General features: G+C 38.8%; 1 protein-coding gene across 1 annotated transcript in view; it reads left to right on the plus strand.

Moving 5' to 3' along the window:
• The first annotated feature begins 483 nt into the window (after positions 1 to 483).
• Positions 484 to 12,643, plus strand: part of GATB (glutamyl-tRNA amidotransferase subunit B) — a 41,453-nt gene continuing 29,293 nt past the window's right edge. The window contains exons 1-3 of the mRNA XM_053458735.1: positions 484 to 737; positions 2,644 to 2,794; positions 11,505 to 11,618. Of these exons, the coding sequence (XP_053314710.1) occupies positions 484 to 737; positions 2,644 to 2,794; positions 11,505 to 11,618 (519 nt within the window). The remainder of the gene's footprint in view (positions 738 to 2,643; positions 2,795 to 11,504; positions 11,619 to 12,643) is intronic.

Genomic DNA, 12,643 nt, shown 5'->3' on the forward strand with positions numbered 1-12,643 from the left:
GAGGTTCTAGGCACATACTCAGAAATCATGGCTCTCACCATTTCAGCCCCCTTTAAATACACTGTATAGGATGGCGCTATATAAAACAAAAAAATAATAATATATGGTGGTGGTTAGAAGGGCTTAACCATGACTTCTTATGTGACCTAGAAGAACCTTGTTGATATAGATGAGTAGGCATCTCACAGAATTATAGATTTTATGAACACAGCTCAATGCATACAACACTTTCCTGCTGTTTCTATCCATTGTTATCTTTATAGCTGTAGAACACCGTGATAAACTCTAACCCAGAATACGTTGTTGCAAACAGGCTCAATTAGGAGGTTTGAAACCCGAACACAAACATTATCCACAACAATTCAACAATTTTAACATGTTTTTATTCCCCACATTCGTCTATATTCGTAGTGCAATCCGGCCCCATCGCAAGCACGTCCGCTGTACACAGCGACAATCTTGATGCTACACGGAGCAGGGTGCATGTCGGTTGTTGTAGTCGATTCCCTAATAAGCTGTCGTCGCAAGCAAACGCGACTTGGACTTGGAAAACTACTACTCCCAGAGTCCCGTGCGAGCCGCTGTTTAAAGATGGCCGCGACCTTACTGCAGTATCGTGTTTGTGTGGTGCCGTCGGTGCATAGTTTGCAGCCGGGCTACTTTATTAAACACTTCTGCGGTGATGGGAGAGGACAGAGAAGAGCCAGCACCGTCTGCAAACATGCCAGAGACACAGGGTACATCGAGTCTTAACATGGTGTCTTCTCACTGGGTGCAAAGTGGAGGAAATGTACTACAGACACATTGTTAGGCGATTTGAACTATAACAGGAAATACAATAAATTAAATAATTGCCACACATCTATAATTCCCCCATGTTTGCGTTATTCAATATAGTTTTCCTAGTCATGATGTGTTTAGACATGGAATCATGTTTATAGATGTGTGCGCAGACCTTTATAAAGATGTGAAGTACAAAATAACAATACCTAATGACAGGAGGGAAGCCTGTGTGCCTTGAGACTCTTCCCAATATAGAAGGTGTAACAGAAATAGCCATTTATTGTAAATCAGGTCCAATGGAATCCCAAAAATGGATACACTTTTCCTTATTTTCCAAACTGTGCTTGGGGTCTTATGCGCTTATTGCAGTATGACACCTCTAGCATAGTCTGTTATAGCCACATAAACGTGTATCTGTAATTACTCTTGCTTTTAGACATATGACAATGAGCTGTTTAAAGTGTACTTAGATTTTAATTGTATATGAAAGGATGTGTACGTTACATTTTTTTTAAGCTCAGGGTTTTTTTTGACGTAGTGGCGGGCTAAGCAATATATGGGCATGTAGTGTTACGCAATCCCCGGCATTTTTTGAATGGAATGCACTGAATTATTGCTTTGTTATGTGTACTTATTGGTCATTATTATTCTAGCAGCAACATGGGAATGTGAATTTGTATGCCTTTTATGTTTGTTTGTTTTTTTGTTGTTTGTGCGCTCCTCTGTTTTTGTAAATTTTTTTGCTATTACATTTGTTTAGCTCATTTTTGAAACTGAGACACAAGAATATACTCTTTCTGCACATTGAGAATGTAAAATTAAACTTAAAAGCCTGTTGGGCTTTTCCACTTACACAAAGGGGCTTAGTCACTAAAGGGAGAGTTGTTATTTGAAATGTGATCTTAGCTCTTCATTATGAAGGGCAACACAGGCATGGTCAACCAAGTTCTACAAGCAGCAGAAGCTCTCTGAGGCTGAGCATTCATAATGTATAGTAAAGTCAAGGAGCTGAAACACCAATCTCCTTATAGAGTTAATTTAACTGTGCATTATACTAAGCAAATAACCTTGAGCGGATCTGTCATTTTATTCTTTCCTTATTCTTTAATTAGATAGAAACAAATTCAGCTCACACGTTGTGTAATTTAAGATGCTCTACTAAGCCTGTGGTGAACCTGGTGATCCTCATATTTGTGGATGGCAGGTCCACTTGAGAGTACTGAATACAGAATATGAAGATAGATTGACTAGGGGAATAGAAAACACAACATGTTCAACTGGCTCTTATCTTTTGTCAGGTTCTGTTCTTTATAACTAAAAGGATCAATGAACAATCATAGTGTTGGATTACTGTCAGAACTAAAAGCCTCCTAAAAGAGCTTTACTGAATAGAACCACAGATTACAGATAAAGCCATTGATTAGTCTGCCCACACAGGTGTATGTTTTGTCTTGCATTGTACAAAACTGTATCCTATGTACCTTCTCACTAAATCTCTTTAAAAAAGAAAGTACTGCAAAGTGTATGAACCCATAGCTGGTTTTAACATGTTGATTTTTGACTAGCTACCAGTTTATATGTATGAAAAACCACAAATTCGCTAACTTGACTTTTCTAGGGTTGTTTGGTTGTAGAAGATACTGATTTTGACACAATAAACACACATATTAAGACACCACTTTTCTGATTTGCCTTTACTTCATAGTTTAGTTTCTGTATTTTTATAAAACCTTCTTGTTATAACTTCAGTAGCATAGGGGTGAAATCTTGAGTATGAGCTGCCAGGAAGGAGAATTGTTTTAATGTGAGCTCAGGTATCTGAACACCATAAACCATACTTGTAATGTTTTGTTCTTGCAGATCCCTGTGTTGGAAAAGCGTGGTTGGTCTTGAAATCCATGCTCAAATTAATTCTGAGTCCAAGCTATTTTCAAGTTCCAGAGTGCAGTTTGCTGCTCCTCCTAATTCTACAGTTTCATTCTTTGATGCTTCCTTGCCGGGTACACTGCCTGTAAGTAGTTCATTTCAGCTTATCTTCATGGAAAGAGGCTATATATTTTTTTTAATGTGGAGAAATCAATGATTGGAACATGGAATAGAATTATTTTTTTATTTTTTGGGAGGCGTGAAATGAGTCAAAAGTCATATTTTCTTCGCCACTAACAAAACTGCAATATGTATTTAAAAAGAAACGGTCTTTTTGGTGACTTCAGTGTTTCTTATGGTTATACTGACTTTGTATTAATTAGATCTTGATTTCTATTCCTTAATCATTTACTCTCAAACTTGTGTGCTATAAATTAATGTTTTGTCTCTGGAGCAAAAAATGCCACAAAACAATTTGTAACAGTTTGTTATTGTTTATATTGTATTATATGTTTAACCTATTTTACTGACTTTGTTGTAACTGCATAACAGAATCTACTGGCAATATATAAATAAACGTAATGTAATGGTGTTTAGTAATGGCTGACTGTATATCATGGGAGCTACAGTTAGTGTGTACTGCAGGCCACCACAACCCTAGTCTATAACTACAATGCTGTTATTACTTTTGTTGTGTTCACGAAACTAAATGGATGGCTGAGAATCACGTGATGTGCATTCCACAGCAGCTGCAGTGTCAATCCATATTTATACAAAAATTAACCTGCGACACTTCAGTTGTACTTACTTTCCCATGACGCTTAACATACCAGACTGGGGAGCACACAGCTAGAAGAGAGAAAGAGATCCAGCAAACCTGTACAGAGTAGAATAAAACCTTTTTTTTTTTGCTGGCTCCCAGGTGTTTTTTTCTGCCTTTACATCCAGTTCACCTACTCCAAACAGCCTACTGGTTCTCCCTCCCCTGCTGATGCTCCAGTGGGCTTCTTTGAATTTCTTGGAGGGGCAAGTGCCATCTCTTGCCTACCTCTGAACGTGCATTATGTAAATTACATAAAGAGTATGTTTGGATAGAAAGTGATATTAACCATTTAAATTGTACCCTACATTTTTAGCATTTGTGCGGTGTTGCTGTAAATTTTCTTCTCTCTCATGTACCCACACAAATTATACATACATATATATAAATATATATTAAGGACAAGCTTTCTTTAGATACCATTATTTTGTTCATATCAAATTTACCCAGGGTATTTCAAATGCTAGTACTTTAACTATTCACATGCATTAATTCTACCACCAGTCAGTTTGTGGTAGAGTTTTTTTTCTTTTTTGCATTTTCTTTTAGGCACATTATAATTTGGGTATGAATTTAAACCCAGGGAGCCAGGTTGCCATGAGGACTAGAAACCACTTCCTTGTGTCAAGGGTTTTACAGGGCTACCATTATGAATCCTCCTGCAGGGGAGAGGTGTTGCGGGTGCCGTGAGGCTCCAAGCAGGATCCTGTAATGCACATTACGTGACCCTCCTGGGAGCCTCACGGCACTCGCCTCACCGCACCCTCACAAGAAAAGCATAGGTTGCCGGAATTCACAATGGCAGAAGATAGGCAGCGGCGTGGCTGGTTTCCACGAGGTGAGAGAGAGTGTAAGAGAGTGTGTGTGTGCTATAGGGTCAGTCAGTGTGTATGTGTGTATATATAGTTCTGGAGTTTGTGTGTATGTACACAGGGCCGGCCCGACAATGGAGCCGAGTGGGGCAACCGCTCCAGGCGGCACTTTGCCGCACCAAGCCCCTTTTTTTTTTTTTTAAAGCGAAAGAGAGAGAAAGGGGCGCCGAGTGGTTTTCGCTTACCAAGCTGTCAGTACCCGCTCGGCGCCCCTCTCTTTCTCCTCTGCGGCGAGCCTCCCTGTACGGTCTCGGTGCCGGCTTGTAATGCTGAGTGCCGGAAGATTACCTCATTTCCGGCGCTCAGCATTACAAGCCGGCACCGAGACCGAACAGGGAGACTCGCCGCAGGACTGCTGAAAGGTAAGTATAGGGGGGGGCGGCATTTTAAAATTCACCCCAGTCGGCATTTTGCTTTGGGCCGGCCCTGTATGTACACTATGGTGTTAGAGTGTGTAAATGTATTGTAGCGTATGGAAATTATTAAATTTTGTCTGGCCAATTCAATTTACCCAATCAAACAATACACTGGTACGCGCTGCGGCACTTGTGTTTGTTCCTGGGAGCAATCACGCAGAGCCTCTGCAGCAGTTTTCGATGTTGCTGATTACAACAAAAACCGTTTGGCAGAAGAAAGTGACTTTTGATCATTTTCTAAACCCATTTAGCCATTTAGCCAGGGACATCAATTGCATTTCTGTGATGCGCATTGGGTTAAATAACAGTTGGTCTTCAAGTGGGTACCTCCAAGAAAAAATGGCAATGCTACTTGTATACATTTCAAATGTACAAGCTTTATTGTAGTGAACAAGTACTACTCAGTTGGACCATCTAGCACAGTTCACGGTAACGGATATTAAAGAAACTGATTATGGGCCAAAGGTTTATATTTCATATGGATCACCTAAGTCTTAAAGTTTAACAACTAAGTATGCATTTTTCTTGAATAAGAAGGATTGCAGGCTATCGTTTTGTTGTTTCCCTATGGTATGCAACACAATTAAGCAGATATATCGCTTTTTCAGCCTGACAATGCTGGTGGGAAAAGAACCCTATAATTTGTTATCAATGTTGTAACTAAATAGATTTGTGGCTTGCAAGCTGGTAATAAATAGTCTGCTCAAGAGGGGATACAGACTTTCCAAATCAATGGCTTGAATAGTAGCAATATTTTCTCACCATAGGATCCCTCTTTGTTGAGTTTGTGTTCTTTATTAATAGAAAAGAAAATGGGAATATCCTATGTCAGCCTTAAAGGGAAACTCCTACCATTTTGTCACTTGGTGCCTTTTTTATATTGTCAGTAGGATACCTAGCAATATGTAATAATTAGGTTTTTGTTACTTGAAGGCGCAGAAAAACGTATATATTTTAGCATGAGTGTTCCTTTTTTTCCCAGCGTGGTACATATGCAGTAATTGCAGCCTTCTCCTCAGTTGAGCGTCACTTTTCCTTGCAGGACTTCAGACACTTAGGAGTAGTGCTAACCTGAGCCAACATCAGAAACACTATATATAAAGCCAGAGTAATGTGAAACATAGAGGTGTATTTTGCTATATGTGCCCGTACCGAATTTGCCAGGACGAGGTGCATTGCTCCAAAAGATTTGAAAGCAGTGGAATCCGCTTTGGGAGTGGACCCTGCGCACACTGCACAAATATACACACGTATTTGTAAAACATTTCTAAATCAACAATATTCTGGTTTCTTCATTTCCAACAACCCCTGTAAAAAATGGACAAGTAGAGCTTTCTTTAGATACCATTATTTTGTTCATATCAAATTTACCCAGGGTATTTCAAATGCTAGTACTTTAACTATTTACATGCATTAATTCTACCACCAGTTTATGGTAGAGTTTTTTTTCTTTTTTGGATTTTCTTTTAGGCACATTTGTAATTTGGGTATGAATTTAAACACAGGGAGCCAGGTTGCCATGATGACTAGAAACCACTTCCTTGTGTCAAGGGTTTTACAGGGCTACCATTATGAATCCTCCTGCAGGGGAGAGGTGTTGCGAGTGCCGTGAGGGTCCAAGCAGGATCCTGTAATGCACGTTACATGACCCTCCTGGGAGCCTCACGGCACTCGCCTCACGGCACTCGCCTCACGGCACCCTCGCAAGAAAGCATAGGGTGCCGGAATTCACAATGGCAGAAGATAGGGAGCGGCATGGCTGGTTTCCACGAGGTGAGAGGGAGAGGGAGTGTAAGAGAGTGTGTGTGTGCTATAGGGTCAGTCAGTGTGTATGTGTGTATATATAGTTCTGGAGTTTGTGTGTATATACAGTATGGTGTTAGAGTGTGTAAATGTATTTTAGCGTCCCTCTTTGTTGAGTTTGTGTTCTTTATTAATAGAAAAGAAATGGGTGAATATCCTATGTCAGCCTTAAAGAGAAACTCCTACCATTTTGTCACTTGGTGCCTTTTTTATATTGTCAGTAGGATACCTAGCAATATGTAATAATTAGGTTTTTGTTACTTGAAGGCGCAGAAAAACGTATATATTTTAGCATGAGTGTTCCTTTTTTTCCCAGTGTGGTACATATGCAGTAATTGCAGCCTTCTCCTCAGTTGAGCGTCACTTTTCCTAGTAGGACTTCAGACACTTAGGAGTAGTGCTAACCTGAGCCAACATCAGAAACACTATATATAAAGCCAGAGTAATGTAAAACATAGAGGTGTATTTTGCTATATGTGCCCGTACCGAATTTGCCAGGACGAGGTGCATTGCTCCAAAAGATTTGATAGCAGTGGAATCCGCTTTGGGAGTGGACCCTGCGCACACTGCACAAATATACACACGTATTTGTAAAACATTTCTAAATCAACAATATTCTGGTTTCTTCATTTACAACAACCCCTGTAAAAAATGTAGCCAAGTCCTTCTGCTTTAGACACCACGTTTCTAACTCTATAACATGTACATAAGGACATGCCGCAGCAACTGGATTTTTTTTCTCCTTTCTATTTCTTCCCTTTCTGTTTATCTCTTTCCTTGCTTTCTATCTTTTTGTTCTCTTTATGGTCCCACCATTACCATCCCACCTCCTCTTTCCCCCATCTCACCTTTTTTCCTCTATCTCTGCTTTCTGTAAATTTCCTCTCCTCTTTCTCTATCCTCCCTTTTATCTGTCCTTTTTCTCCCTACCTCTCGTTTATATCTCCCTTTTTATCTCATGTTTTCCACTTTTACTTACATCTCCTCAGATTTCATTTTATCCCTCCTTTTTCTTCTTATCTTCTCTTTCTCTTTATCTCCCCTTCTGACTATTCCTTTGTTTTCTTATTATCTCTCCCCTTTCTCCTGATCTCTCTCCACCTCTCTCTCTCCATCTCTGATTATCTGTCCTCTCCTCTTTATCTCAATCTCTCTTCTTTTTCTTTATCTGTCCCCCTTGTGCCCATATCTTCTGCATTTCATTAACTCTTTCCTTTCTCACTATCTCTACTCTTATTCGTTACAATGCTTGATTTAAGTATCTGTAAAGTTATTTATTGAGCTAGAATAAAATGCCTAGTGTAATAAGCACATGTATATATATTAGTTTTGCAACATATAATGCAGTTTCCCAATATCAGAACATACTCAATGAGTGGAAGTGAGTGATACAATTTGGGATTAATTCAACTATAGAGCCATATAGTGGTTGGTGATTTTCACATGTGTCACTCTTACACAAGATTAAATATATTAAATAGTGTTCTCTCATCCTAACTGCAAGGCCAGCAATGCTATAACGAACCGTATAATAAGTATCAGAATTGTGTATCACATGTTGAATACTTGCCTCTATTGTGTGGAGTTCATTGGATCATATATTTTTAAAATACCTAAGCAAATGCAGATTTAAATAGATTACTTTAAGAGCAGGTTAATTTGACTAACAATGATCCATCATGCAGAAAATTGTTTCCCTAGACCAGATGTCTGATGTACCTCCTGTCTTCCAGTATTGCCATGTGGCTTTATAATGTGTTTAGGAGTTCTTTTATGATACAAATCAGTCTTTTGTTGAAGATAATAATGCTACTGCAAATGCAGCAGAGCTATATTTCCAGAAAGACCCTGCATATAAAGATAAGTGGTGGAGTTTCTTTCTGTCAAATGTCATAGAAATCTAGAATTTGAAAGGAGATAAGAACCATTGTGCCATTTGTTTTGATGTAAATACACACATCTTTATCAGTCCTTGTATTGGATTCAGGATATATTTAGAATATCTCATGCATGTTTAAATTGCCTCACTGTATTAGCCTCTACCATTTCTGCTGGGAGGCTGTTTCATTTATGTACCACACTCTAATGTAAAACCTCCTTGCTTTAGATCTATACCCCTGGCCCTGTAGATTTAGAACATGACTTCTTGCTCTAACATGTCTCCCCCTGTACTTTGTTGAATCTGTAAGTATCTAAATATTTCTATCATGTCTCCCCTCTCTCTTATTTCCTACGGGCTATACATTTTTTGTATCCTGCAAAAGATTTACTATTTTGGTTGCCTTCCTCTAAACTCTCTCCAAAATGTCATAATCCTTGTGGAGAACTACCAGTGGTTTAGGCATATACTAAATGGTAAAACCGTTCCAATACATTATGTGTAAATTATATCAGTACGTGTAAATTAAAGTGTGTGCTAATCACTAATATTGGTGTAATTCAAAATATTTATGTCCTTTCTAATTGAAAATAAATGAAAGCGCATTCCAAACTGTAAAAACAACACATTTTATTATGTATTTATTAAATAGCAAAATAAACTGTATGTTACATGTTAAAAGGCTTGCTACTACAACCAAGGTTTTCTGTAGAGACAGATTGTAATACATTTCCTTAGGCATTTAAAAATAATCTGGCAGGTTGGCTTGAGTAATGCGTAAGGTATTTCAATATTTTGGGGACAGCTAGATCTAAACATCTAGTAGTAAATGTGCAGAAATACACAGGGAGACTATGCTGTACAATTCATCCATATTGTACATATTGCCCTTTATTTTGTAGTTTCATACTTCTCCTGGCAACCCTTCCAAACAATCCATGTCTGTTAGCAAATGCTAACTGAGGCCTGTAGAGTCTGAGATGTAACTCTTGGCTTTTTTGCAAATTCTCTGAGCATTGCATGGTCTGACCTTCGGGTAAATTTGCTGGGACGTCCACTCCTGAGGAGATTGGCAAATGTCTTCAATGTTTTCCACTTTTGAATAATCTTTCTCACTGTAGAAGGATGGACTTTAAATTGTTTAGAAACTGCCTTATAACCCTTCCCAGATTGATGGTCAGGAACAATTGCTTCTCGAAGGTCATTGATGATGTCTTTCCTTATTGGCATTGTGTTAACACACACCTGAGTGCTCCAGGTCAGCAAACTGCTAAAACTTCAGCTTTTATAGAGTTGGTCCCATTTGCTGATGATTAATTAATTTCTATGGAAGCAGTATGAATGCACTTACCGTATTTGCTCGATTATAAGACGACCCCCCAAAATCAAAATATTAATTTAGGAAAAAAACAAAAAGCCTGAATATAAGACGACCCTATAGGAAAAAAAGTTTTACCAGTAAATATTAATTCATGTAAATATATTTTTTAAATTTCCTTTTATTTGCCAACCTGCCCCCCCCAGTTATGCCACTCTGCCCCCAGAAATGCTTTATACCCCCCCTATTTGCCACTCTGCCCCATGATATGCCTTATACCCCTATATGCCACTCTGGCATATAGGGGGTTAAAAGGCATATCATGGGGCTGAGTGGCATATAGGGGGTTAAAATGCATTTCTGGAGGTATATATGCATATCATGGGGCTGAGTGGCATATAGGGGGTTAAAATGCATTTCTGGAGGTCCAGAAATGCATTTTAACCCCCTATATGCCACTCAGCCCCATGATATGCCTTTTAACCCAGCATGTACTGGCTGCCTTGGCTTGATAGGAGTGTGATTGCTGCTAACAGCAATCACACTCCTATCAAGCCAAGGCAGCCAGTACATGCTGGAACCTGGGGATGATAGTAGTGGGATTACAGCCTCCCTATGCCATGCTACAACCCCCACCCCCCTTACACATCCATGCTATCACACACAAACACACATTCACAAACATTTAAATACTCATTCATTCCATTAATCACACATACTTCACACATTAATCACACATACTTACCCAAAAACCCTCCCCCACCCCCTTACCTGAACTGCAGATCTCTCACTCGAAGACTTCTGCAGGGGACCGGCTGTACCAGCAACTTCTCTGGCCCCGCCCCCAGAGGAGGGAGGGGGAGATAGAGTTCTGTGAGGAAGCTACAAGCTTCCTGTCCTCCTGCTTCTAACGGAAGAGACGCTGCTCGCGACCGGTAAGCAGCATGGCCCCAGCCATTTTTTTGGGGTCTGATTAGAAGACGACCCCGATTATAAGACGAGGGGTATTTTTCAGAGCATTTGCTCTGGAAAAAACCTCGTCTTATAATCGAGCAAATACGGTAGTTTTTCACAAATGGCTTCACCATTTTGGCTTTATTTTTGTTGAATAAATCATGACATGGGATGTCTACAACCAAACACACATCACATTCCCTGTAGTGTTCTGTGGGTATAAAATGGGAGCTTAATAATAATTTTTTTGCGCCTCCCACACCAGACTGATTTTTGTTTCACCAGTCTGGACTTAATAGGTTCAAGCTCTGGGTTTGTTCATATTGGGACAGATATAGTGTATTTCAAAGAGGTTTATTTACTAAAATAGAGTTGGTAGAAGGCTGTGGTGTCATAATGAAGGGCTGACACCAGTAGTTTTCTCAAGCTAGAATGGCTGAACTGGCCCTGCATGATTCATAATTTAATGGGTGAGTGGAATTTGGTTAAATATCACTAATTGTACTATGCATTATATGGGACCAGCCAAGCACTTTATTACTTTATTGTGTATACGAGCTGAAACACAACTCTCATGAAAACTATCAAATTAACTTTCCTTTAGGAAAAATACCCCAAAGTGTCCTTACCAGTTTATTGTTAAAAAGTATATGGGTAATTCTGTAGCTTTGTGTGTGTAAGAAGTAGCTTTACCAGCTATCTAGAATTAAAAAGCCATTCTCAAACCTTTCTGTAATTTTAGACATTTTTTGTGGCCTTACACATTTCTATTACATGTATTCTGTATTTCTAGGTCATTAACAGAAGATGTATTGAAGCAGCTGTGATGACAGGCCTGGCTTTGAACTGCACTATAAATAAAAGGTCTCTGTTTGATCGGAAGCACTATTTCTATGCAGACCTCCCTGTGAGTATTTGTATTGTAAAAATGACGATATCTTATCTTTCACCTTGTGTGTGTTGGTAGTACCTTTAAAAGGTTTCAAAGGGGTTTAGAGTTTACAGGGTGCAAAATAAAGCCAGGTACACTAGAACACCTGTGTGCAGTGTATACAAGACTCCATGTCTTTTGTGGAGGACATTTTGAAGTAGTCCAAAAGATGTATAATGGGTAGCAGTCAATTTAATTAACATGAAAGTACATGTTTTACCACTCATACTCAAGTCTGGGTTAAGCCTGACAACAATATTCATACAGCTCATATTCTAAAATACACCATTCTTTAATAATAATAATGAGTACTTATATAGGCATTACCTATGACCAGCAGTAGTGAGCTAGCACCAAACTTGAGACAACTTTCAATGTATTTCATAGTTCCCACAGTTTAACTACTGAAACTCATTTTCTTGGAGCAATACTTAGCTAGACATGATTCTCAATACTGTCTTTGTACAAACACTGCAGAAAAGTAACATCATATAATATCTTGAATAGTCAGAGAAAATGGATTAATAGTAGGAGCTTGCAAACTTCTTTGAGTGAAGTTCGATAGCATTAGTAAAACAATAGGAGACAACCATTTTTGTTTTAAGGCAATAAATATATGTTTTAATTCTTAATATGGACATCTTTTTAATGAAAATGAATTTGCTCTGACATTAGTGCTTCTGTGACCTTGTCCCCTTCTGCTCTGAGTGATAGTGAGAGGGAATCCATCAAGCCACACTGTACATATGTATAAACACTGAATGCTTTTCCTGTGATGAATTAACTTAATGTACTGTGTCTAGTAGTCCTGGGTATTTAATCATGCTTTTATGTCCTGCATTTTAAAAACAGCATTGAAATTCAGTCATGTCCTTCATTCAACATCAGTATTCACTTTATAAAAATTAAATAAATAACATTGCTTGTTTAAAACAGAGTTTAACTGAGGGCAAAGCCCATATTCTGTTTCTAAAACTTAATAAAAAGCCACATTCGCATTT

The sequence above is a fragment of the Spea bombifrons genome, chromosome 1, assembly GCF_027358695.1.
Source record: "Spea bombifrons isolate aSpeBom1 chromosome 1, aSpeBom1.2.pri, whole genome shotgun sequence".
Taxonomy (NCBI): domain Eukaryota; kingdom Metazoa; phylum Chordata; class Amphibia; order Anura; family Pelobatidae; genus Spea; species Spea bombifrons.